This window comes from Hemicordylus capensis, chromosome 6 (assembly GCF_027244095.1).
Source record: "Hemicordylus capensis ecotype Gifberg chromosome 6, rHemCap1.1.pri, whole genome shotgun sequence".
Lineage (NCBI taxonomy): Eukaryota > Metazoa > Chordata > Lepidosauria > Squamata > Cordylidae > Hemicordylus > Hemicordylus capensis.
In genome coordinates this window covers 98008006-98035448 of record NC_069662.1, presented here as the reverse complement: position 1 = coordinate 98035448, position 27443 = coordinate 98008006, and the positions used below count along the sequence as shown (strand labels likewise).

Sequence of the window (27443 nt, the reverse complement as noted above, 5' to 3'; positions counted from 1 at the left end):
ATGTTCTATATTGCTCATTTATTTTTCTGAAAAGGTTAGTATAGGAAGAATAGAGATATCTGAATAGAAGTTTATGCCACGACTATTCTTTCTAGAATAAGATTTAAAAATTTGCATAGAAGGAATGCATAGGACAACACTACCGTATTTATGTAAAGGAACACAGGACTTGTTTTACTGCAACAGATCAACATGAGTAGCCCTCTGGAACAAACAAATCGGATGTCAGTCCATATGGTTAGACTGTGGGACTAGGATCAGGTTCCAGTTCCCACTACCATGAAGCTCACTGGAGACCATCACTATCTCTCAGCCAAATATACCATAGTTGGTGTGAAAATAAAATGGGTAAGGACTAGAACTACGAGGAAGAGCATTTCAAATTTTCACTGAATTTGTAGATGTCCGCAGAAAACAAGCAATTACAAACTGAAACATGCCACATCATATAACTACTTTATAAGCTTTACTGAGTTTTAATTATTTTAATACTTCAGTAGTACCTAGTAAATATGCCATGGCACATGAAATACTAGTAAAAATATCTCAGTGCAGTCTTTTCCTATTAAATCTGTGCAGATAAACAAGATTCTGCAGCCAACTTTGTAGGTTCGCTTTGTAGGTTCAGAACGGGAAAAGAAGCTGTTTTCAATATAGGATCCACTTATCAGAAAAAAGTGGGAGTCGGGGGGTGGGGGTGGGGGAAGACCGCAAACATTTCCTTGCTGGTTCAGACTGAACACAAAATTCAGACCCCGAGAAGGCTGCATGTGGAACACAGTTAAAATAGTCATTGGTATACCTAGTTCCTTCCAGTGGTGTGTGTGTACCCTTGTAGCTCAGTAAATGCCGAGGGACCTCTTTCCTCCAGGACATTTGGGAAGGCAGAAGCAGGGATCTGTGTAACCCTTGTGGGTCAGGGAACCAGGAGAAGTACAAAGGAGGTTTGATCTCAGGGGACCGGTATCTTGCTGCAGCCAAGTGTGATGCACAGATCAGGCTTGGGAAATGGGCCTATCTGGAGGTGAAAGGAAGGACGGGCACGAGAGTCCAGGCAGAGCAAGGTGGTGTTGCTGATGCCAAGATGCATGAACACGCAATGGGTGAATCAAGAGAAGAGACACACTGTTTGGTAAGCCCACGATCCCATGAGTTCAGAGAGACAAAATGGAAACTACAAGTCTATTGCTCCAAAAAGGTGTAGGGGTGCTGCTGGGAGCTCTCAAAGAGGCTATCTTCGTAACAGCACTAGGACAGTTATTTCAAATTCAATGTAAGCAAAAATATCAGAATAGGTTCAAAGCTTGACAAAAACAAGTTACTTTCTCTGCTGCCTGGAGCCAAGGACATCTCTGAGTGAGTTATCCTTCCCATATGCTCCCAGGCAGGACTAATTGAAAATGTTGGAAGCCTTAAGAGCCCGGACAGGATAACCCCGCCCAGTTCTTTGAGTCCTGCTGCGCTCCTAGGCAGATGTCTATAACTAGTTCTCTGGTTAATTCTTTTCTTTAATCTATACCTATCTGTATCAGTACCCTTTCTGACCTTTACTCTTCTCCCTCCTTCACTCACCACTCTTCTCTCATCCATGTAAAAAAAACCCCAAACAAAAAACCCCACCTCCTTTCTTTCTGCTTCACTCCCCGTAACTTTCAGTGTGTCTATGGAGCAATGGCAGGCTATTAGGCATATCCTGCCCCCATGGGGAATGAACAGAATGGATTTCCCACTCACAACTCAAGCGCTGGGCTCTCCTCCTCCCGCTGCACCGCCATTAACTGCCAAACTACATGCTCAGGAAGAAATGGAGGACGCCGTCCCTTGCTCTGTCCAGCCTGCTAGAGAGACCAGGAGCTTGGACAGACCATGAAAGGAGACCGGGCCAGATAGCATGGGCCAGGCAGCAGCCTCGCTCCCACTGCTGCTGAGCACTTCTGGGGAGTTGCACGCCCACTCCGATCCAAGTGGCAATGGCCCTGGAATTTTGGCAAGAAGGTCGGGAACCACCGCCAGCCAGGGCCACACCTCCCCAACCTCTACACTCCTGACCTCGGACCGCCAAGGAGCAGGAATCGGAACCAGGAGGACCTCTTTGTTGACGAGGCAGAAGGACACCACGGTGGTTTTGGTGAGATCCCTCCTTGGCATGGTTAGTCAGGGTGCCCCTCCCATGGGTCCCTCCTCAGCCCCAATAACTGTTTTTTCTCAGGAGATGCCACCAGTGTGGCAATTTTTTAAAAAATAAGGGACACTCTGGCTGTGTCACTGAAGTGCAGAGGTCCAAAAGGGGAAGAAAAGGGGCAGAGAGGAATCTTCTGTTTCCTCGTCTACTGATTCAGGGGACCATTCACCCAGAAAAACAAAGCACACTAAGGGGTTGAGACCACAGATGTCCTTAACTCACAGGGAACCCGGCAACAATGAGAGGGGGGTTCATTCTTTTGAGGACTCTGGAGGAGATTCCCTCAATCCCACTCCTAACGTGCCAGGAGAAGGTACACAATCATCCTCACCTTAAAAGATTCCTGAGAGGAGCAACTCTTATCTCCCATGGTATTGGTTCTCATCTTGGGACTTGCATACAGTTCTCAGGGCACTGCAAGCCTCTCCATTTGAGCTCATATGTTCCATTTCTCTGAGAGTACTTTCATTCAAAACAGCTTTTCTGATAGCAATGACTTCTGCGCGCCAGAGTATTAAAGCTACATGCCTTGTCCGCTCACAAGAATCTCTGCATATTCTCAGCTGACTGTTCAACTGATACCAGACCCTTTTTTCAGGCCCAAGGTGACATCATCATTTCACCATCCACAGGATGTTATTTTGCCATCATTTTGTCCTAATCCTGTGCATGCAAAGGAGAAGGCATGGCACAAATTGGACGTTCTGAGATGTCTTAAGATCTATTTAAAATGCAAAGAGGGGTTCAGGCATACAGAGGCTCTGTTCGTTAGTTTTCTAACAGCATTTCTGGGAAGTCAGGTTTCACTTTCAACAATTGCCAAATGGATACGAGCCTTATCTCCTTAACTTATGAATCTCTACATCTGCGTTCCCCATTTACTGGTGCACTCCATGAGGACAGCTGCCACATCTGCTGCCTTTTCCACGAACGCTCCTGTACAAGAGATCTGCAGAGTGGCTACATGAAAGGCGCCCTCATCCTTCACAAGGCATTATAAAATTGACACGTATGCTTCTGCCCAGGCAGCATTTGGTCGAAGGGTGTTGCAACAGGTTCCTTCCCCAGAGTAGGCAAAGACGCTCCCTCCCAGAGAGTGTTATGGCCAGAGCTGTGGTATGTCCAGCTCAGAGATGTCTTCGACTCCAGGAAGCAGAGAAATGAGCATTGGTTCATTTAACGTGAAGGCTTCTTCTTTTTGCTGGAGCAGAGGACATCTCGGCCCCTCACAGGCAGCGTCCTGACCTACTCCATGGGAATACGGAGCATACTGAAACTCTCACAGCATTACACCATATTAGTGTTAGTTGGTTGCCGTTTGTCTTTGTTATCCTGTTTTTTCATATTTTATTCTATGAACGTTGCTGCTGAGAGGAGAGCTGGTCTTGTGGTAGCAAGCATGACTTGTTCCCTTAGCTAAGCAGGGTCTACCCTGGTTGCATATCTATGGGAGACTTGATGTGTGAACACTGCAAGATACTACCCTCAGGGGGAAGCCGCTCTGGGAAGAACAGAAAGTTTCAAGTTCCCTCCCTGGCTTCTCCAAGATAGGGCTGAGAGAGATTCCTGCCTGCAAACTTGAAGAAACCGCTGCTAGTCTGTGAAGACAATACTGAACTAGATGGACCAATGGTCTGACTCAGTTATAGGAATTTCTACTAGTTGTGTATGTTCAGTGCTAATCACCAGGGGTGGAGCCACCATTGGGCGAATGGGTTCAAAGAACCCGGGCTGCCACCTCTCAGGGGCCGTGCCTTGTGGCCCCAACACCCTCCTGTCCGACATCAGATGTGGGAGGTGCTGGTTTAGCTTCCGAGTGGGGCTGCGCAGCCCAATTTGGGAGTTAAATGGCTGGCGCTGCGTTTGCGGCACGGCCAGGAGCGGCTCTTCCCTGCCTTTAAGGCCACAGCGCCGGCCCCAATCTGCCTTCCCTTCCCGCAGCACTGGCCCTGATCCAGCTACTGAACGGGGCCATGTGGCCCCATTCGGGTGTTGGACAGCCAACGCTGCATTCGCAGCACGGCCAGAAGCGGCTCTCCTCTGCCTCTAAGGAAGGGAAGAGCTGCTCCTGGCCAGCTCTAACTCCCGAATGGGGCCGCATGGCCCTGTTTGGGAGCCAGACCACACCCCTCGCGTCTGACATCTGATGCGGGGGAGTGGCTAGCCCCCACATCTGACATCAGACGCAGGGGGGTGGGGTGAGCGGGGCTGAGGTGGCAGCTGGGCATGGGCCGCTCGTGGTCTGGCTCCGCCACTGCTAATCACACATTTGGCCTAAAAGAACTGCGCAGGGTTATCCTGCCCAGGTTCTTAAGGCTTTGCAACATTTTCAATTAGTCCTGCCTGGGAGCATATGGGAAGGATAACCCACTCAGAGAGGTCCTCGGCTCCAGCAGCAAGAAGAAACCTTCACAGTAAGTGAACCAATGCTCCTTTTTCCTCCAACAAAATGGACTTTTTCAATTTAATGGCAGGGTCTTTCTTCTACAATGAAATAAAGCTTTACTTTGTGTTTTGCTTGCTAATATTTAACACAGTTTGTCTCCAGAAATGCAAAGAATGAGTGATGTTGTCTGATTATTAACAAAAACTTCATTAGCAGATTCAAACTGAATTTTTTAAAATCAAAAAGTTGTTAATAATGTACCCAGAATGTTTTTTACATGATACTTAGAAACATCAAGGATTCAAAATTATTAGGTGACAGACCAAATGCAGAGCCTGCATGTGGTGTTAATTCCTCTGGGAACAGATTGATTTTTTAATAATAGACTTCTTGTCAACTGAGATTCAACCTTGATGAACAATTTCAAATTCTAAACACTTTGCATCAGCATCAACCTCTCCACACCCCAAGTCCTTGACTATTGTTAAACCATTAAAATTGCTTCTGACAACCACCTATAATATTCAAGTTTAAAAATAGCCACAGAATATAGATGCAACATTAGATTATTGTCATAAACTGCCAACATGGTAGCAAAGTTTGGTAACCTTGAAGAAAGTTGACATTAATTGTTTTAGTTTGGTCCACCAGAATAAAGTGGCTAGGAGTAACACCACAAACAAATCTTTTGCAAAACACACACACACACACACACACCACCTCAATTTCATATTCAGCAGAAGATGGAAGAGCAAGATTACCTCCATGAGTATCCCTTTTGAGGGACACATTCATCAGCAGGTATTTTTAAAAGTCTTGATGTTTCTAATCCATTCACATGTGATTAAAAATGGTGTCCAAGATAAGTTTTATTATTCCTCAAAGTGGATATCTGCTTGTTTTACTTTAATAGAGCCAAGTATTATATCTCTCTTTTTAAAACCACACACACCACCACCACCACAGTAGCTTGGAATGTAACACCTTCTTAAGTGGAATCTGAAAGGCCCCATTTGGATTTTATTTTGGAATTATACATCCATAACACAAAATATATGCCAGGAGAGGCACAAAAGTAGCTTTGAATTTGATCAGAAAAAGCAGTTCCAAGAGGTGGAAGGACTGTCCAGCTAGAAAGCTCAGGGTTATTACAGTTGCTTTAGAAGTGATGTTTCTTTGAGGGCCTGGGCCAACACTGTCTGCCTGTTTGCCATCTGCTCCATCTATATCTATTAGCATCCAGTACATATAACAAAGAGAACCAAAGGCAATTCTTTTTGAGATGAGAAACACAATAAGTTCTGCTAGAAATATCAGAGAGGCCTGGAACCATGTGTTCTGTTTCTTCATATTCTCTCTAATGCACACATACCTGCACTACTCCTGGTTAGAGTCCCATTCTTTTCTCACTCATTACTTCTCCTGACATGCAGAGAGCTTGACCAGACTTTTGATGGCACATATTACTGTTTGATGGTAGACATTTATATTCTATCTTCCCTGATACATGTAATCCGAAGGCAGTTTCCAAAACAATACAATAAAATAAAATCTAAAAGTTGCTAAAAGCAACAGATAAAAACCAGTTTAAAATAGCTGCTAAAATAAAAAATGTTAAAAGCCCAGAAAGAATGAGTATGTCTTTAACTTCCCTCAGAATGGGCATGCTAAAAACATAAATACATAAAATAGTTAGAAGACAATAATTTCAACACAGCCAGTTCTAAGACCATAGTTCTATTGGCACAATTGCATATGGTCGGAAGCTCTTGCTCATTTTACCCCAAACTCCTACATTACATATTGAATGCTACAAATCCATTTGTATCTTCAGAAGAAAGAAAAAGGAGTTTTAAAGTGGGGGAGGGAGATTGGGAAGAGCAGAGGAGAGACAACAATGTATCTTGCAAGCTTGCTCCAGTAGTAAGTAAGTAATAAGTTTATTGCTGTGACTAGGGATGGAACCAGTTCAAAGAACCGGCAGTTCCGCTGGTTCGATGGCAGGGGTTTTCTAACTTTAAGAGCAGGGGAGGGTGCACTTACTGCCCCTGCTAACTGGGCAAAGAGGCACCTTTTACCATGGTGATTCTCTTTATTTAGCAGGGGGAGAGTAACTGGCCCTATCCACCCCCAGCACAGTACCTCCAGTGACTGTTGCTGGTATGTGTCTTATGTTTCTTTTTAGAATGTGAGCCCTTTGGGGACAGGGAGCCATCTTATTTGTTTGTTATTTCTCTTTGTAAACCGCCATGAGCCACTTTTGGAAGGTCGGTATAGAAATTGAATTATTATTAATAATAATAATAATAATAATAAATAATAATAATAATACTGCTGCTTTCCCCCCACCGGCGTCCGTTTTCCCCAAAGCCCACTGGGGCAGCAGCGTACCTCCCTGCCGCCCCTTTGCCCCCATTGTCCGGATATGACCGGAAGTCTTCAATGCATGTGCGCGTGTATGCAGGCTGTCTAGCTTCTTGAAATATCTTAGCAATGCTAGATGGACTCTAATGGAGATTGGAGGCAATCCTACCTCCATTCTTAGATAGGCAGCAGGAATGCTCTAGGGACTACTAAAGGTAAAGCGTGCTGTCAAGTCGATTTCGACTCCTAGTGCTCACAGAGCCCTGTGGTTTTCTTTTAGTAGAATACAATACCACTTTTGTTTTATTGTAATTTATCCTGTTTCTCCTCTTCACAATAATTGACCAGTTTAGCCAACATTCCTCTGAGGCCAATCTCAGCATAGGAGATAAGCGCCATATCATCAGCATACATTAAAATTGAGACTTTATGCCCACTAAGTGAGGGGAGAAAGCAGCTTTGTGATTCCATAGTCAATACAATATCATTAATATAAAAATTATATAAAAAGGGAGTGAGTAAACAGCCCTGCTTTACACCTCTCTCCAGTAAAATAGGATCAGAAAAAGACCCTGGTTGTCCCACTCTCACCCTGGCCTTGATATCATAGTGTAGTTCGATTAGTAACCTAACGAGTCTGACCTCTCAAGTTTCTCCCAAAGTCGGGTCCTATCGATAGAATTGAAGCAGCAGATGTACCAGTACACAATTATTGTAATCTAATGATTACCATTCAATCACTTTTGGTTGCCCACTGCCTCAAATTACATCACAGTTGCAAGTTCATCACTCCCTCTGTTATTAAAGTGATGACTGAAGGGTTGTACAACTTCTTCTATGAGACAATCCTTAAAATATTTGAAGACTGCTCTTGTATCTCTTCTTACTGCAGGCCCTCTGCTCAAACTAAGCAGCACCTGGCTGCAGCAGAAAGAACTGCACTGGTGGCAGCTGTGCCCAGAGCTACCACCCTGTAGCAGCCCCTCTATTCTATCTCGAGACTTCCTGGCTCCAGCAGGGGGACTGCAGTAACTGGCCCGTTCTATGCTGCATGGGAAACCGGTGGCGAGGGAAGGAGTGGGGGCGGGGGGATCATCTTGCACGTGCTCTGCTTCTCTTCTCCTCTGGCTGAGAAAAACATTAGAGTCCCCATTTTTATAGGGCAATCAAGGCAGAAGCCTACCCATCATTTTGCATTAAACATATTTCTATTGATGTAGCCTAGAGTTCTGAGTGCCAGTCAAGATTAGTTTTGTTGTGATTTCTTTTCAATCTGTCAGTATTTTAAAAATAAATATAGAAAGTGTTTTCTGGTGTAACTGGTAACAAGTGACTAATGCAATGGCTTGTGGACATCAAATGGATAATTTTATGGATTTTTTTGCTCAACATATGATGAATGTAGCAAAAATGTCACTGCCAGCAAGTATGAGAAATATGTCACAAAAATATATTATCTGAAAACCTTTGGGTGTCACAGTAGGTCGCCATAGTCATGAATTATGGACATCTGAAAATGTAGGGAGGAAATCCATAAACAATATTTGCTGCACTTTACTCAGTGAGCTGAAGGAGAAACAATGCAGGCAATAAAGGAAAAGGATCCTTGAGTTAAGTTTCTCATGATGCAGTAACCAAAGAAAACCTTCAATAGAGAAATAAATGAAAGATGTACACTGACAAAGAAGTACTCTTGACTCATTTTCGCTCATTTCCAGGGGTGGGGTGGGGGGAACAAGACAACAAACAGTCTTTTAGAAATGGGGGCAGAGAGAACCACAGCCCTACCACCAGAAGGGTGGGGACAGCAGGGACTAGAGCCCTCACCAAAGTCTGCCCAATGGGGACTTAGCCATCACATGTTTAATTAAGCAAAAAAGACATCAGTTGTAGTCAAGAGTGATTGACTGATTGATAAAGACGTACAGTCAGACTCTTTTTTCCAGGACCAGGCAGCAAACTGCAGAGCAGAACTTAGTAATGGAGGGAAAGCAGACAAGCTGAGCTGAAGTCAGACTCAGAGCTACTGTGTATGGAGAAAGATAAGGTCCAGGGCAGGGGTGTAGCTAGGGGAGAGAGGGCCTGTGCTCCCCTTTATATGCAATTTTTACTTTAATTAGACCTATTTACAGCCTTTAGAAGCTGCCCACACCATTTGTAGTAGAACAGGTTTTGTAAATGATTGCTATAATTTAACTAGAAATACAATACAACTCACTATAGTTGGGAAGACTGTGTCCAAGTAACCAGTATGCCAGCTTAGTCTGCTGTCCAGGTACCAACCACTGAACCTCTCACATACACATAATTCACCTTTTGAAAGTTGGTGGCATAAACATGGCAGTATAAAGATCAAGATGCAAGAGCTGGAAGGCCCATACCACAAGCCTGCTTTGCAGAAATTTGAGCCTTTCTTCAAGCTGCATGCACAATCCTATGCAATGCAGTCATTTGCCCTACACCCTCAGGGCAAAGCAGAGTGGAGATCTAAATTGATAAAAAAACATATAGAATGCAAACTGGTAGATGCCAATATTATTATTAAGAGTCATGCAAATTACCTATTTTCTACATCATAGATACACTTTCAAACAGTAATCTCTCTCTCTTTCTAAGGCGTACCCGTCGCTGATCCCATGTGTGGTAGCTCTCGCAAGAGTTTGTGAGCGAGCTGCCGGCAGGGGGAGAGGAAACCGGCACCACCGGCGGACAGGCTTGTGGGCGAGAGTGGAAAGAAAATGGCAGCAGTGGGCAGGCAGGCGAAAAGAAAGCAGCAGCAGTGGCGGGAAATGCCAGCAGCAGCGAGAGAAAAAAAGCGGCAGTGATGGACAGGTGGGGAATGAAAATGGCAGTGATGAGTTGGGGAGTGAAAACAGAGGGGAAACTGAGAGGGAGGGAAGAAGGAGAGGGGAGAACTAGAAGCGCAGATGCTCTGTGCCCGGCTCAGCTAAAGGTAAAGTGTGCCATCGAGTCGATGTTGACTCCTGGCAACCACAGAGCCCTGTGGTTTTCTTTGGTAGAATACAGGAGGCGTTTACCATTGCCATCTCCTGTGCTGTATGAGATGATGCCTTTCAACATCTTCCTATATCGCTGCTGCCCGATACAGGTGTTTCTCATAGTCTGGGAAACAGACCAGCAGGAATTCGAACCAGCAACCTCTGGCTTGCTAATCAAGTCATTTCCTCGCTGCGCCATCAGGTGGCTCTGGCCCTGCTAATTAGTATTTAATAGACTGATTGTAATTAATACTAGTGTAACTGATATCTGATTGTGCATGTGGGTGGGATATATTTTATAGATTACAGCAACAATCTGGATATATGAGATACAAAAATTAATTATACCTAGTGAAAATTACATGGTTACTTTGTTTTGAAAATTTTATTTATCTACCTCCTCAATTTATTACGTGGTATTACAGAATATTTATTCAAAATGAAGTTTCAGAAAACAACCGAAGTTTGCCTTCTTAAGTCACGGATACAACTACAACTGGGGCTTAATTTGTTTCAGAAGTCAGCCTGGCAACTGTTTTCAGTTGCAGTGATGAACCCTGAAACATTAATCTCTTTTTGCTTCATGTGTCCCTGAGCAGGTATGGAGCACAGTACATGCACTACTGAATAACGACAGAGTTCCCAAACAGAAGGGATTAGGGGAACAGCTTCTTGATCAAAGTTCTATGTTTCCAGACAGACAAGCCCCATCTCCTTTTCTAGGAATTAAGCAGAGTATAACCAAAGCCAAGAACGAGATTGAAGACTATCTGACTACTCATCTAAAGTGTTTCTTGTAAGGGAAAGTTTGAGTTCAATTATTTACGCAATGTGCTAATTCCAGGGAAGCCAATTAAATATCACAGGATAAAAAATAAACATATTAGGCTGAATGGCAAAATGGAAATTACACTGAAGTCTTACTAGGTTTAGCACATTTCATCTTCAAAGTTCTGTACAAGCTTTAATTGTTCTCTAATTCATTCTAATCATTTGGACATAAGTAACTATAAATATTTTGTGTCGGGTATTAGAATGAATTTTACTGGGTAGTATTTACTTTCCAGCATTTTCTGGATGATTTAAAAAAATTATATCTGACAAATTATATGGCAGTGTTATCAGCATCACGTGCATAGTACAGCCTTGCTGTTCTTGGTTGCGGAAGGCATCCAAGTAGGGACTGGGTCTGTGGGTGGTAGGGATGGTGAACACCTCCCTGAACCAAGGGATGGTACTCTCTCCCCACAGCTGAAGGTGGTGGCCATTAGGCCCCTCCTAAAAAACCTTCACTGGATCCAGCTGATCTAAATAACTTTCAGCCAGTCTCAAACCTCCCATGTTTCGGCAAGGTGTTGGAGCACGTGGTGATGTCTCAGACTCAGGTGTTCCTGGATGAAACTAATTACTTGGATCCTTTTCGGACTGGCATCTGGCCTGGATATGGAACTGAAACTGCCTTGGTCAGCTTGGTGGATGACCTACACTGGAAGATAGACAGAGTGACACTATGCAGGTGACACAATGTTGTTGTTATTATTAATTCAATTTCTATATCGCCCTTCCAAAAATGGCCCAGGGTGGTTTACACAGAGAAATAATAAATAAATAATAAATAAATAATAAATAAGATGGATCCCTGTCCCCAAAGGGCTCATAATCTAAAAGAAACATAAGATAGGCATCAGCAACAGTCACTCGAGGTACTGTGCTGAGGGTGAATAAGGCCAGTTACTCTCCCCCTGCTAAATAAAGAGAATCACCATGTTAAAAGGTGCCTCTTTGCCAAGTTAGGTGACACCCAGCTCTACCTATTATTTAAATCAACAGATGCCAGAGAGACAGTGGATGTTCTTAGCCAGTGTTTGGAGGCTGTGCTGTGCTGTGTGGGGTGAAACAAGCTGAAATGTAATCTGGATAACATGGAAGTGCTCTGGGTTGGTAAGACTGATCATCCAAATGGTGATGTAGATCTGGTATTGGACGGGATCACACCCCTCCTGAAAGGCAAAGTTCACAGCTTGGGGGTGCTTCTAGACCCAATGCTGTCCCTAGAGGCACAGGTGGTGGCAGTGTGCAGGAGTGCCTTCTACCAGCTACCGTTGGTTCACTAGTTGTGATCCTACTTGGAGAAACTGGACCTGACTTCAGTCACTCATGCTTTGTTAATATCCAGATTGAATTACTGTAATATGCTCTACATGGGGCTGCCCTTGAAGATGGCTCAGAAGTTTCAGTTGGTCCAGAATGCTACTGCAAGGATGCTTGTGGGCGCAAGACAGTTCATGAGTGTTACACCCATCCAGTGGCAGCTTCACTGGTTACCATTCAGCTTTTGGGCTAGATTCAAAGTGCTGGTCTTGACCTTTAAAGTCCAACATGGCTTGGGGCCAAGGTATCTGTCTGATTGCATTCATCCATATGAACCTGCCAGGACTTTCCATTGAGCATCCCAGGCCCTGCTCATGGCCCAATCACTAACAGAGATCTGATTGGAAGGGACTAGAGATGAGGCCTTTTTTGGTTCTGGCCCCTTGGCCTTGGAATAGCCTCCTGGAAGAGATCCACCATGCTACCTCCCCTTAGTATCTTTAAGAAATTGTTGAAGACCTCTTTTTAGAGAGAAGATTTAACCTTTTTGCTGTAATGATATCTGGTGGGATTTAAACCTTTTAACCTCTTAAGTTTTAATGTTTCAACTTGTAATTTTAAATGTTGGTTTTAAATGAGATTTGGTTTTAGTTTGTTTCTATTTTTTTGTTTTGTTTTACATTGTTTTATAGTGCATTATTTTTATTGACTCTGCTAGCTGTCCTGAGCAGTAGTATACTGGAGGGGTGGGGCATAAATATTCTAAATAATTAAATAAATCATTAGATCCCAATTTAGCAACTAAAATTTCTAAACTTCAGTGATAATGGGTAGTATTTTAAATTATTATTAAACTCCCCCCACCACCTTTCTTCATTGTTTATCCCTCCAAGAACTTGTCAGTCACTCTCCAATAGGCCCATGCAACAGGAACAAAAATACGATGTGTATCCCCAAGCTAACTTGGCAAAGAGGCACTTTTTAATGTGGTGATTCTCTTTATTTAGCAGGGGTAGAGTAACTGGCCCTATCCACTCCAGCACAGTACCTCCAGTGACTGTTGCTGGTGTCTATCTTATGTTTCTTTTTAGATTGTGAGCCCTTTGGGGACAGGGATCCATCTTATTTATATATTATTTCTCTGTGTAAACCGCCCTGATCCATTTTTGGAAGGGCGGTATAGAAATCAAAATAAATAATAATAATAATAATAATAATAATAATAATAATAATAATAATAATAATAAGTGAGGCACTACCTTGGCGTGGTTGTGGCTTGTGTGCTCTGGGGAAGGTGAGAGCTATGCCAGAGGTCCAACCATACTGGACAGGTCTCACCAGAGGAGCCAGACAAAGAGTGCCTCTCCCATCAACAATATGGTGAGACGTAACTTTAATAAATCTATACCGGATCGGTCGTCGCCCGGGTCAACAAGGACTGCGCCAGGTGCTATAGTCCCTGGACATCTGGTGGCAAGTGGGCAACATGACTCAGGATCTTCAGTTGAGCAGCCAGGGCTGAGGACAGCAAAGTTACTGGAAGAAACGTCACTTAACCGAAAAAAATATACGAAAAATGCCAACAAGGAAATAATGATCTGTTATTACAAGTCTAGTCCAATAAGAAGAGGTTATTTAAAAAGAATGTACCAAATTTGGAAAGAGAAGCATCCAGATACAGAAATAACAGAACAAAGGCTAGCAGACCATTGACAGGAAATTAAGCTGGTTGGGGTTTTCACTTCCGGCAATAAGGGAGTTAGGGTTTACCAAGGCCAGAGATACTATAAACCAGCATATAAGTGACAAAGCCAGACAGAGCGATATCAGTAAAGTGGGGTATGGAGTACGGATGGGAACCCAAATAAATAGACAATGTTTGGCACGATACTTGTGAAAGATAACTTATGTGGAGCATCGTAGGGCCTTAACAGCAGCTAGGCTAAATGTGTTGCAGTCGGCAGTGATGGAAGGGCGATTTCATAAGGTTCCCTATAACCGGAGATTATGTCCATGTTTGGCAGGAGAAGTGGAATCTACCGAGCATATATTGTTGAAATGTAGTTTCTATAGGGATCTCAGACAAGAGTTAATTACCCCTGTATTAAGTCAGTGTGGGTCAGCTTCAGAGCAAGTGAAAGTAGATTTTTTATTGGCGGATTTGAACGATTCTATTTCCTTGTGAGTTGCAAAGTTCTGCTTTATAGCAGGCAAACTACGGCAGAGAAGGGTCGAAAGGAGTGATGCAGGGTGTGAGTAGCAGAAACTTGGTGAAGGTTTACTGTATTAGTATTTGCTTTCTTTTTGTTTTATTGTATTATTATCTGCTTTTACTCTGCAGCCTGATTTATTATTCTGTAGTTGTTTTATTTTATTTGGCCGTTGGCCGTAATAAAGTGGATGGATGGATGGTAAATTGAAAGATATGAAAGACAAGAAGATGAATGAAAACACCAAACAGTATCTGATCCAAAAATACCACCTAGATTCAAGGAAAATTAGAGAAGTCCTGGAAATAATAAAGCAGCATATAACAGCAGTGTCAAAGAAGATTAGCAGGTATGAAGCCAGAACTACACAACACAGGCAGAATCTCCAGTTCCAGTCGAATCAGAGACGTTTCTACCAAAGCATAGAAGGAGAAACTGCAAGAAACATAGAAACACCAAATAAAGAAGAAACAGTGCAATTCTGGGGGAAATGATGGGACAATCCAATAGATTATAATAAAAAAGCAGGCTGGATGAAAGAGGTCAAAAAATGTAACCAACAAGTGCAAGATCTAATAATAACACCAGAATTAATAAGTGAAAGAGCAAAGAAAATTAAAAATTGGACTGCGCCAGGCGATGATGAACTGCATGGCTTTTGGCTTAAACACCTAATAAACCTTCATAAACGACTAGCAAAACAGTTCAATCACATTTTGCAAGAAGGTGATATTGAACAATGGTTAACAACTGGGAAAACTCATCTCATCATGAAAGACCCAGCAAAAGGTGCAGTCCCAAGTAATTATAGACCGATAACCTGCCTGCCAACCATGTTCAAATTATTAACTGGAATAATAGCAGATGAACTGATGCAACACTTATTAACTAACAAACAGCTTCCAGTTGAACAGAAAGGAAATTGCCCAAATACCAGAGGCACAAAAGACCAGCTGCTGATTGACAAAATGATTTTAGAAAATTGCAAGAGAAGAAAAACCAATCTAAGTGTTGCATGGATTGACTACAAGAAAGCCTTCGATTCATTGCCTCACACATGGATACTAAAATGTTTAGAAACAACTGGTGTCAGCAAAAACATTCAGATATTTATTTAAAAAAAGAAATGAGCATGTGGAGTACACAGTTAACAATCAATGGCGAGACACTTGGACCGGTTAGCATTAGAAGAGGCATTTTCCAAGGGGACTCACTATCCCCTCTGTTGTTTGTAATCGCCATGACCCCACTTTCACAAATACCAAACAAAACAGGCCTCGGATACCAAACATTTAAAACATCAAGGCAAATCAACCATCTGCTGTACATGGACGATCTGAAGTTGTATGGAAAGTCCCAGTCAGAAATCAAATCACTGCTAAGCACTGTCCGTATATTCAGTAGCGATATAGCAATGGAGTTTGGACTAGACAAGTGTGCTGCATTAATAATGAACAGAGGAAAAATAATAAAAACAGAAGGAATAGAACTGCCCAATGGAAGCAAGATCAAGAACCTGGAAGAGAAAGAACATTACAAATACTTGGGCATTCTCCAGGCTGATAACATCGCACACACTGAAGTTAAAAGAAAAATTGGAAGTGAATACATCAGGAGAGTTAGAAAAATCCTCAAGTCCAAACTCAATGGCGGGAACACCATACAAGCCATAAACACCTGGGCTATACCTGTTATCAGATACACTGCAGGAATAATAGACTGGACCCAGGCTGAGCTAGAGACGCTAGATCGTAAGACCAGGAAAATCATGACCATCAATCATGCTCTGCACCCCTGCAGTGATGTCGATAGGCTCTACCTCCCTGGAAGCTCAGGTGGAAGAGGAATGCTGCAAGTCCATCAAACAATAGAGGAGGAGAAAAGAGGCCTTGAAGAATATATCAAGGACAGTGAAGAAGAAGATGCACTTCAAATGGTCAATAATGCGAAACTATTCAACACCAATGAAATAAAGCAGGCCTACAAGAAAGAACAATTCAAGAACTGAGCAGAAAAATGGAAAAATAAGCCACTGCATGGTCAATATTTGCACAATATAACTGCAAAATCAGACATCACCAAGACCTGGCAATGGCTTAAGAATGGCAACTTGAAGAAAGAAACAGAGGGTTTAATACTGACTGCACAAGAACAGGCACTAAGAACAAATGCAATAAGAGCAAAAGTCGAAAAATCAACAGCAAACAGCAGGTGCCGCCTTTGTAAAGAAGCAGATGAAACCGTGGACCACCTAATCAGCTGTTGTAAAAAGATCGCACAGACTGACTACAAACAAAGGCATGACAAAGTAGCAGGGATGATACACTGGAACATCTGCAAAAAATACAAGCTACCTGTAGCCAAACATTGGTGGGACCATAAAATTGAAAAAGTTGAAGAAAATGAAGATGTAAAAATATTATGGGGCTTCCGACTACAAACAGACAAACATCTGCCACACAATACACCAGATATAACTGTAGTTGCGAAGAAAGAAAAACAAGTCAAAATAATCGACATAGCAATACCAGGGGATAGCAGAATAGAAGAAAAAGAAATAGAAAAAATCACCAAATACAAAGATTTACAAATTGAAATTGAAAGGCTGTGGCAGAAAAAGACCAAAATAATCCCAGTGGTAATTGGCGCCCTGGGTGCAGTTCCAAAAGACCTTGAAGAGCGCCTCAACACCATAGGGGCCACAGAAATCACCATCAGCCAATTACAAAAAGCAGCTTTACTCAGAACAGCCTATATTCTGCGACGGTATCTATAACAGCAGCAACAACACTGACAATAAAATTCAGCCATCCCAGGTCCTTGGGAAGGACTCGATGTCTGGATAAAAACAAACCAGTCAATAACACCTGCTTTCTTACAGTACAGTCAAGAGACTAGGAGAGGATAGAAAATTGAATGTGTACATGAGCAGGTCGGATAGCGCTGCTGTGCTTATTCCTCTGCTGATACTTCTCTTGCATAAATGACTGGCACAAACCCACCATGGGCTAGCTTGCCTTCTGCTCTTCTATCCTGGTACAGGCAAGTGAACACTCTTGTTCCTTGTGTTCTACACTGCTGCTCTGAAATCAGTGCAAAGCTTGTACTAGTTATTTGCTTTTCCTGTCTGTAAAATGAGAAAAATGTTTTCTGTGTTGGAAAATTGGAAGGTCTAATTCTCTAGAAGAGTCATTCTACAAACTTAATGCCAATAGCACAGGATAGATAGATAGGTAGATAGGTAGGTAGGTAGGTAGGTAGGTAGGTAGATAGATCAGTTTATTTCGGTCATTGACCAGTAAATAAAAATGATTACAGCACATCCGCACGCATTTTACGAACAATATAACAAAATTTTGCCATTCCAAAGGTGATCTCAACACTGAATCATCGGTACAACCAGGGAAATATTCCAACAAAGGACAAATTAATCTTTGGTGCATATCTCTATAAATATCACAATATAATATAACATGAGAAGTAGTCTTAATAGCTCTGGAGCCACATGGACAAAACCTCAAGGAAAACGGTCTGCCTTTGAATCTACCCTCTAAGACTGTGGTGGGGAGTGCATTAACCCACACTAGTGTAAGAGCACATCTAAATTTAGGGGCAAGAACCTCGCTGAGGTAATTTGCTGGTCTGCAGCTGAGAAACTGATTCCCTATACAGATACCAGTTCTAATGCCCACCTCTTCCTCTTGAAGTTCCATATCTAGGATAAGTTGCTTTACCACCTTCTTGGCTTGATCCAATCCTAAACTGAAAAGTCCCTCTGGACAAAGCCCATAATGGGATAATTTATTAGACACCAAGGACTTCCATTTAGATTTAAAACTATCTGCCATAATTAAGGAGGTTAAACACACTTGTGCAAAGACCAATTTTAGCCAAAACATAAGAATGCAGTGCCAGTAGCACGTCTCTAGCTTAATAAGCCCAACCTCCCATCTAATTAAAGCGTTGGGCACAGCACAGGACTTGTAATAAACTTCTGATAAATTTAGACTGTATGGCTTCTAATGGAGCAAAGTTATTAATAGGTCCTAATTGGGTTCCATATAAAAGTAATGGGTACAATTTAGCTACAAAAAGCCTAATTGATGCAGGTATAAATAGGGCCCCATGCATAAAATGATATGATTTAATTTTATTTGTAACAAGCTGGGCAGACTGCCTGATGGAATTAAGATGGGCATTCCTGGAACCAGCTGAGTGAAAGATTACACCCAGGTATTTGAAGGAGTTAACCTGATCAATTTTGTGGCCATGCATAACCCAATTATATAGCCTAGGACGTTTGGCAAAGACCATTATCTTCATTTTGCTATAACTGATTTCAATTTTCTTTCCAGCACAAAAGGTGGTAAAAAGATTAAGGGCATGTTTAAGTCCTATAGGCATCTGAGACATTATAGCCATGTCATCGGCGTACAGTAGAATGGAAATATGCCTGTTAGCTATCTTCAGTGGATGTAAAGCGGGGGTGGATAAGCAGGAGGCCACTGGGTTAATATAGATGTTGAATAAGACGGGCACAAGAATGTAGCCTTGTCTTACCCCTCTGAGCATTGGATCTCTGGAGATAACTGGCCATTTGGGTTACAATGAACACTCAAACGAGTGTTCCTGTACAGACTGATAATTAGCATGAGTAATCTTTTATCGATCTTAAGCGCTTCGAATTTTTGCCAGAGTCTCTCTCCAGAGATAGAATCAAATGCAGCCTTTAGCTCAATAAAGGCCACGTGCAGCGCAGAACCTTGATTTCGCATGTACTGCTCAGCTAGGAATTGCAGTATAAAGGCATGTTCCATAGTGGAACGTCCTACTCGAAAGCCAGCCTGTTCCGGGGACAGAATATTATTAGTATCTATCCAGTCTAGGAGTTTGAGCAACAATTGTATAGCGTAGATTTTACTGATCACATTTAGTAAACTAATGGGTCAATACACACACACACACACACACACACACACACACACACACTATAAAATATAGAAATTAGAAACGGCAGGAGACACTGCAGGGATTTTCCCTTTGAAATCAATACAGGGTTTGTTCTAGATGTGTCTTTGTTGAATGCTGACCACATAATGCACTTTCACCCAATATATCTGAAATGCTTTAGATATGCTTATCTAAAGAATGTTGTAGAATACCTTAATGTTGTAGAATACCTGACAATGTCATGCAAATAGGATAAGAAAAACAGAAGTTACAAGCAGCAGAAAAGTTGCTAGGTGACTCATTGAAAACCAGTGGAAAATTTTCTACTATTATGCAACTTTTTCAATTGCCTTCAAAATGGGTTCCTTGTAACCAACTGATCTCTCTGAAATTTGGCAAGTGTGATGCCTTCACACTTTGGCATAGGGATGTGCAAAACGTTTTGACATTCAAAAATTTTAATGCAAAACAGGCCTTTTTGAGTGTTTCAAGCTTGAAACAAACAAAGGGCCTGTTTCAAGCTCATAACAAAACAACCCTGTTTCGAGTTGAAATGTTTTGATGTTTCAGATGCCACTTTGGAGGCCTGTTTTTCCCTTGCTGATTGGTTTTCTGGCACTGGCTTCTGAATGGTTTGTGATCTCCTTGCAACTTGGTTGGCTTGTTATCATTCAAATCAAGTGTTGTCATGGGCAACTGTGCCCCCACTGGCTGGGGGAGGCAGGAGGGAGTTCCAAAGTGTATTTAAATGGATTCTGGGCCAGAAAAAGCCCTTATGGTGTCTATCTCTTGAAGAGGATACATCCAAGGATTGGAGCAGAGAGAGCCTGAAGCAGAACTGAGAGCAGCAGGCTGGTGATGGAAGTAGTCTGGACCTGCCTGCCTGGCCCAGTGGAGCGAGCAAGCGAGCGATAGAGTTCCTGCTGCCTTATCTGACCATCTCTCTTTTTGACTTTTTCTGAGTTTTTTCTTAGTGGCTTCTAAATTTTAAATTTAGAAGCCACTGCAACCCCAGTGGCATTAACTAGATGCTGCTTTGAATTTCTTCTTCTTCTGTGAATTTTTTCTTTTCCTTTCCTGTAGCCAGCCCCAAGTGGCCTTTTATAACCGGGGTGCTGTGCTGATTTCCCCCCTTTTGTGTGTGCCTTTTCCTTTTGTGGTGTTGTGTTGTGACTTCTGTCTGGTATCCAGCCTGCCAGGCTCTCTCTGTTTCCCCTTTTTGTTGCCCTTGCTAGCCTTTTCTTTTCTGAATTTGTAGGTGGGTGCCTACCTGCCAGCGGTGCTCACGTCCCCTCCACCCCAGCTGTTGAATCCCAGTGTTACTCGGCCCGAGAGTGCCTTTGAGCCAGACTGCAGCAGAAGGTGCCTGAAGACACCCCACCCCCACCCCCGGCTTCATCAGTTATAGAGAACATGGAGTTCTTTAAATAGGGCCTAGTCTCCTAGTTTGGGGAAGGGACTGGGTGCGCACTAGGCATTAGGACTATAGAACAGGAGGAGTCGGTTAATTTAGGAGAGGCTACAGTAATCTCCCTTTCCCTTTTCTTAGACTTACCCCTATTATTGCTCACTCCCCTCAAAAAATAAAAATAAAATAAAGCCCCTCACCAAATAAAGCCTGCTTCTTTATTTGGGGTGTGTGTGTGTGTTAATTTTTCTAGCTTCTATCTGTACACTACAGTGCTATAGATAACACTGTGTGTGGCATGCGCAGCATAAACAGACCACCCCCACCCCACACCCCTTTTAAAAATACCGGCCTTACCTTAAAAATACCATCCCTACTTTGGCAAGTGTGAAGTAGGTCAAGGTCCAATATTTTCATGCAATTTGGTTGCAAAATGCCAATGTTATGGGCATAAGAAGACAAGGTGAATCTCAACTGAAATCAGTGTAAAATGAATGACTTTTCCATGTGTTTACATATGAAACTGTGTGGACATTTCAAGTCTACCTTTTCCCCATCCCTCAGGATGCAGACCTTGCCAAACATCAGTATCTTCATTACATAGCCAGTTGCAAGAATTTCAGGCCTAGTTATGACTATTTTCTATATTTTACATTGTGAAAGTAAAATTGAAAATAGTACACTTCTTTTATAGGGATGCTGCAAATAAACGCATGTAAGTAAGGAAAGGAAATGGAAAGTACATGAAACCATGAGGGATCCCATATCCATTCTACAATGCCAGAGTAATGCAGAAATTGGTTAAGGACGGACAGAAGAGAAAATAAAGTTGACAATGGGGATTGGATTTTTGTACAATTACTTATGGGTACAGAAAGTGTCCTGCAAGCATGTAATCATGACATACTCCCATTGGGGCTTATCAGGATTTCAGAACCTTTTGAAAATTGCCCATTATATTTAAAAATATAAAAGGCTGACACCTGACCTTTTTTTGATTAAAAGCATTAATGCTGGATTGCTGCTCTCAGAGGAGTCATTTTATGGATGCAAGATTTAACAGACTTTAACAATACGACAGGCACAAAGACATTTGAAATCTAATTAATCTCTTGACATTTGACTAAAAGTCAAAGCACTGGACTACAAGATGAACAGAGCATCTCACCCGTGAAGGTTGACTACTATTATCTCTTTTTCATGAGGTGTAAATGAGTTATTAAGTGTCTTCTACAAAGTTTTACTGCAGACCTAATCCTCTTTTTAATAACTGGCAATGCATTAGGTATCTTTTGTTTTCTCTTAATATAGTCTTTGATATAACAACTGCTGCAAGATCTTATTTTGTGACTTCACCAAAGGTCTTTGTGTATTTACAGCTGAGGTCATTGTAAGTTGTCGCCATGAGCTTTAAAAACAATGCACAAGGTGCTGGCTGTACCAGCTGTTGCTTATATTAGTTTAGATAGAACTCCATTTTCATTTTAGTATCAACAGATTCAACAGGTGCAACTCTAAACTCTAAACAAAAAGGCAATCTACAACTCAGGTTTTAATGTGCAACAGTGTTCTTCGTTTCCATAGCACACTCGTGGAAGGAGAGCTGGTTTATTTCCATAGTACTGGTGGGAAGAGAGCTGGTCTTGTGGTAGCAAGCATGAATTGTCCCCTTTGCTAAGCTGGGTCCACCCTGGTTTGCATTTGAATGGGCAACGTGAGCATTGCAAGATATTCCCTTTAGAGGATGGGGCCACTCTGGACAGAGCACCTGCATGCTTGCATGCAGAAGGTTCCAGGTTCCCTCCCTGGCATCTCCAAGATAGGGCTGAGAGAAACTCCTACATGCAACCTTAGAGAAGCCACTGAAAATACTGAGCTAGATGGACCAAGGGTCTGACTTGGTATAAGGCAGCGTCCTATGTGACACCAGGAGGTCATGCCTGTTTTTGTTTTTCACCAAAAAATGCAGGTGTTCAAAAGTTTAAAGCCAAACATTTGTTATTATATCCTAAGAAATTACAAAAAAGAAAAACTGTAAAGATTTGGCAGAAGCCCTGGTACAGAATCAAACATGCTTGGCAACCTTGAATTCATACCAATAAGTGACCACAAGTTACTGGCTAGAATGGGACGTCTGAATGGACCTGCTGTGGCACTGCCACTAAGAAGCTGTCCATGCCTATAGCTTCCATGTTTCGCAACTCCATGCTTTGCTTAACAACAGAGAACACTACCAATTCAGAACCAGGAGCATCAATTAATGATTCCGAGCATATTTGCTTTCCAACTCTTTTCGGAGTGATTAAGCTACAACAGCACTGACTTACTACCATTTGCCACTTGAGCGACACACAATGTGCCATCTTCTCTTGCGAGCCCCGCACTCTGAGCTGAAGCTTGGTGCTGATGCTACCCCTGTTTTCCCTCTGCAGCCTCCAACTTCATTCTCCTCCCCATCTGTGTCTCCTTATCAATATTTGTTGCTGATCCAGCACCAGTGCACACACACTCACTCTCCGAAATGGAGGAGACAAGTTTGATACTGGAGAGAGAGAGAGAGAGAGAGAGAGAGAGAGAGAGAACTATACGTAGTTTACTGAAGCACTAACAAATGGGCCAGAGGGCAAAGCTGAATGCAACTGTCTGGACCACAACAAGCAGTGACATGGACCCGAGTGCACCCCAGAAGGTGATGGGGAAGAGGGGTGGGTTTCTGTGCTGGACTCTGGTACTGGGTTGGGCCAATGATAGTGAAGAGAGGGGAAAACTCAGAACAGTGGCAGGAGGCAGTGGAGAAAAGGCAGCAGCAGGCAAGTAGGGTGCGCTCATGGAATGCTCCACAATACACTCTGTTCCTGAGGAAGGTATCTCATTTTGCCTCATGGGAGAGCTGCCATGCATCATCATCATCATCATCATCATCATCATCATCATCATTATTTATTTTAAATCAATTCCAACTGTCTGCATCAAATTGTCTGCAAAGTATTCCAACTGTCTGCATCAATGTGTTTTTGAGCTGCTACTATGAATATTGATATACTGCCCATATGAATCTGCCAGGGCCCTCCAATCATCATCGCAGGCCCTGCTCATGACCCCGCCACTAACAGAGATCAGGATGGTGGGGACTAGACACAGGGCCTTTTCAGTTGTGGCCCCCCGGCTTTGGAACGCCCTCTCTGAAGAGCTTCGCCATGCTCCGTCCCTCAGTGTTTTTAAAAAACATCTTAAAACACACCATTTTAAAGGAGGCTTTATAATATCATTATTTTGTTATATCTGGTAGGTTCTTTAGCTTCTTTAGCTTTTTATAATTTTCAATTTTAATTTGAACCTAATAATTGTTTTTAATCTGACTTTTAAAAAATTATTACTTGTATCTGTATCTATGTTATTGTTGTAAGCTGCCCCGAGCAGTATTGCACTGGAGGGGAGGGGTATAAATATTTTAAATAAATAAATAATAAATATACTGCTCTTCAACCACAGTTCTCAAAGCGGTTTATGTAGAAAAATAAACAATACATAAATATTGTTCTATGGTCCCCTGTCCCAAAGGGCTCACAATCTAAAAAAGAAACATAGGGCAGATACCAGCAACAGCCACTGGAGGGATGCTGAGCTGAGACTGGATAGGGACAGTTGTTCTCCTCCTGCTAAATATAAGAGAATCACCATTTTAAAAGCTGTCTCTTTGCTCAGTTATCAGGGGTCTTTGCCTCTAAACTTTGTTCAGTTAACAGGGGGTTCTGCCTCTAATGATGTTCCATCATCATTTGAGGTTCCAAATATCAATTTGCCTATGATATAGCACTGATTATACCTCAATTGTGATCTATTAAAGTGAGTTGTTCCACATTTGCCCTCAACTTTTTGTTTTCCTGCTTTAACATGTTTACTAATTATGTCTGTACATTTCAGTCCGTTTAATCAGGTTATTCTATGCATTTTCAGTATTTTATTATGGTTCTCAGGATCAAATCCTGGTTTGATATCCTGGCTTGTTCACAAACTGTGGTTAGAACAAACCAGGATTAGTCCAGTTTGGACATAATTACAAATATGTTTGTTTCAAATCACAAATGGAAGCTGCAAATTTCCTTCCCTCGTGTGCAAAGGGATGCGGGCAGCGGGGTGGGGAATGAATGCCTAAGGCTCATGCTAGTAATGCTAAACTGTGGTTTAATTATGGTTTAGCATTACATCTTAACCTGGTCATAGTCTCCTTCATCTAATGCATAAAAATTCAAAGAGAGGGGAAAAGAAAGTAAAATACAAAGAACATCAATTAAACAGCAACTAGATTTCTCTGATCTGCCTTCAAAAGTATTGTTTCTTGGCAGCAGAAGAGAGAGGAGCATATAATGAACAAGACAAATTCTGGTGACTGATCTATAAGAACTTAAAGGGACTTGCTTTATACATTTTGTAGAAGAGACAGCAGAGCACAACAGAGGCACAAAAAACTAACCTAGGAGTTTGTTAAGGATTACCTCTAAGTGGAGAGAAAAAAATGTAAAGAGTCCAGAGGGCAGTCTACATCTAGAATGGCAACAATCCCAGAAGAATAAATCTTCTGATGTCACCAGGAAGAGCTTCTCATCCTCCCAAATCAGAACTGAAAAAGTATGAGAACTCAGATCCTGTTTTCTCAATCTTATCACAATCTCTTGTAATAGAAGAGACTGAAAGATTGATAACTGAAAGACAATAATCAACCAAGTTAAAGAGAAAAATATAATCCGTGGAGAAAAGTAAGCAACATCTCTGTGGGGGCCAAAACCACCTATCCCACACACAAGCGGAAGTGACTCTTGCACACAATCAGAAGGGGATGGTTTGGGGGCTAGGAAGAGTCCTTACCCCCATGCAGGACAGACAAGCAGAGCCTCCATTGGGCTCTGCAGCCACCACTCCCAGACTAGCACTGCAGCGGAGAGCTTGGACTACTGGGGCTTGGGGTTTTTTGCCCTGGTTCACACGAGCATACAAGCCTGGGTTAGAGGAAAATAATCCAGGTTTAGATGCTTGTGTGCAGAGGCTTTCTAGCTTATCCCAGTACCCACCACTACTAGGGGAGGTAGACAGTACTCTGAACATAAGGAAGAATTTCCCCTTTTCTTTCTCAAGTGTCCAGAGAGAAGTCTATATATATGGAAAGTACTAAAGCAGAAACATTGTCAAGGTGGGGCCTACATAGTACATGGTGTTACTAGATTTGCTTGATATGCTGTTTTTGGATGCTTCAATGAACCCCTCAAACTTAGCCATTTTGGATGCTTCAATGAACCTCAAACTTAGCCATTTTTCTAGTCTGCTTGGAAAAAAAGCTGTAGCTGGCTGCATTCCGGAAGTGGCAGGTTGTTCTGCTAAGGCATTTTCCCATGGTGCCTTCGGGTCATTGAATGGCTGTAATGGACTAAAGGAAATGCCCCTCTGATTACATCTGAACATATACAGAGAGATTCGGGGAGACCAAATCAGAGGAATAATAAAAATTAAAAAGCAAAGGAATGCTAGGTCTCTTTCTTCCTTATAAGTATGCATTGATAGGACGTCCCAAAGCTAAGTTGAACTTCTCACCTCTTTCTCTCTGCTGTTAACAAGATTGGGTGAGTAATGCCAGAAAATGCTATGTGTTTTCCCCTACTATTTTTATTGAGGCTGCTTTCAGCAATCTTTTGTGAAATATTTCTTTTGTTTATAGAGCACACAGGAGAAAACACCCAAAACATAACCCAATCAATACTCAATATTCATGTCCTATATGGAGCAAGCATTTCCTGACATCTGCTTTGCTATGCTATAGAGCAAGCACACCAGAAGTCTACCTTTCTATACTTCTGCAAACTCTTCAGTCATGCCTCAGGATATACGTATTTTTGCCTATAAAACCCTCCCCAAAGAAGGCATCGATCTCTTGCACGCTTGCATTTGCATCCTACTAGCAATTTCTGCACACCACACTCAACGCTGCTCTTGTGCACCCCATAGCTTGCCACATGCTTGAGCCAACTGGAGAGAAGGACCCCAGTTAGATAAGGTAGATATGAAAAATGGCTTTACTCTTTTCTCTTTCTTTCACCTTCAAACCTTTTCCCCCTTCTCAGCACTATGGCATGGTGAATGGGCTTTAGTTGATACCTGAGCCATTTACAGAGATTCTGCCAAACCTCATGACGGGAAGACGATCATTAGTGAGGTCACTAGGCACTAATCTCTTGCTTAATCACCCTTTCTCATTTTCTGTACTCTTTATTACCCCTCAATAAAGCAACTCTTTGTTTTCAAGGTACACGTCTACTCTCTTTTGTCCTTTCCAACGTGTCTACACTGCGACCAACTTTCCCTAGTATCTTAACGTTAATATAGTTGTTGGCTGGACTACACACATTTGAAACTAATTTTCTCCACGTTAAGCCAAGCGTAGTAACGAAGGGTGGTTACAGAGACTTGTTAACACTGGGCTGTACTTCAGGAAGCAAAGAACTTCTGTTGAGTTCTTAGCCCATAAGTTTGTATAGGCAAAGGCATGAGGTTATAGTGCATACTAGTAAAGACATATTATAATGCTAACTTCACAAATATCTAGAGTCTGCTGTGATCACTGTACACCTCCGTAACTGAGTTGTAATCCTGTGAAGTGGAGCTTTTCGCAATATCCTTGGGCATCCACCATAGTCTCTTTCAATCATCTAGATGGAAACATATTGCCCCTCCTGGCTCCCTCTCAAACTTCATTTCAGGCCTTGATACCTGGTTTACCTTTTTCTAGGGATGTGCATAATGTTCTGAGCTCAGAACATTCCAACTCGCAACAAGCCGTTTCAGGTTTTAAGCTCAGAACAGA

General features: G+C 42.3%; 1 protein-coding gene across 9 annotated transcripts in view; it reads right to left on the bottom strand.

The window, feature by feature from the left end:
- Positions 1–27443, bottom strand: part of ULK4 (unc-51 like kinase 4) — a 370052-nt gene that overhangs the window by 128520 nt on the left and 214089 nt on the right. Inside the window, exon 33 of one of the 9 annotated variants that reach the window (XM_053265069.1) lies at positions 24132–24249. The exons of the other annotated variants lie outside the window; for them this stretch is intronic. Coding sequence (XP_053121044.1) covers positions 24155–24249 — 95 coding nt within the window. The 3' untranslated portion in view covers positions 24132–24154. Of the gene's footprint in view, positions 1–24131; positions 24250–27443 lie in introns of those variants that run through there. 9 annotated transcript variants of the gene reach the window in all.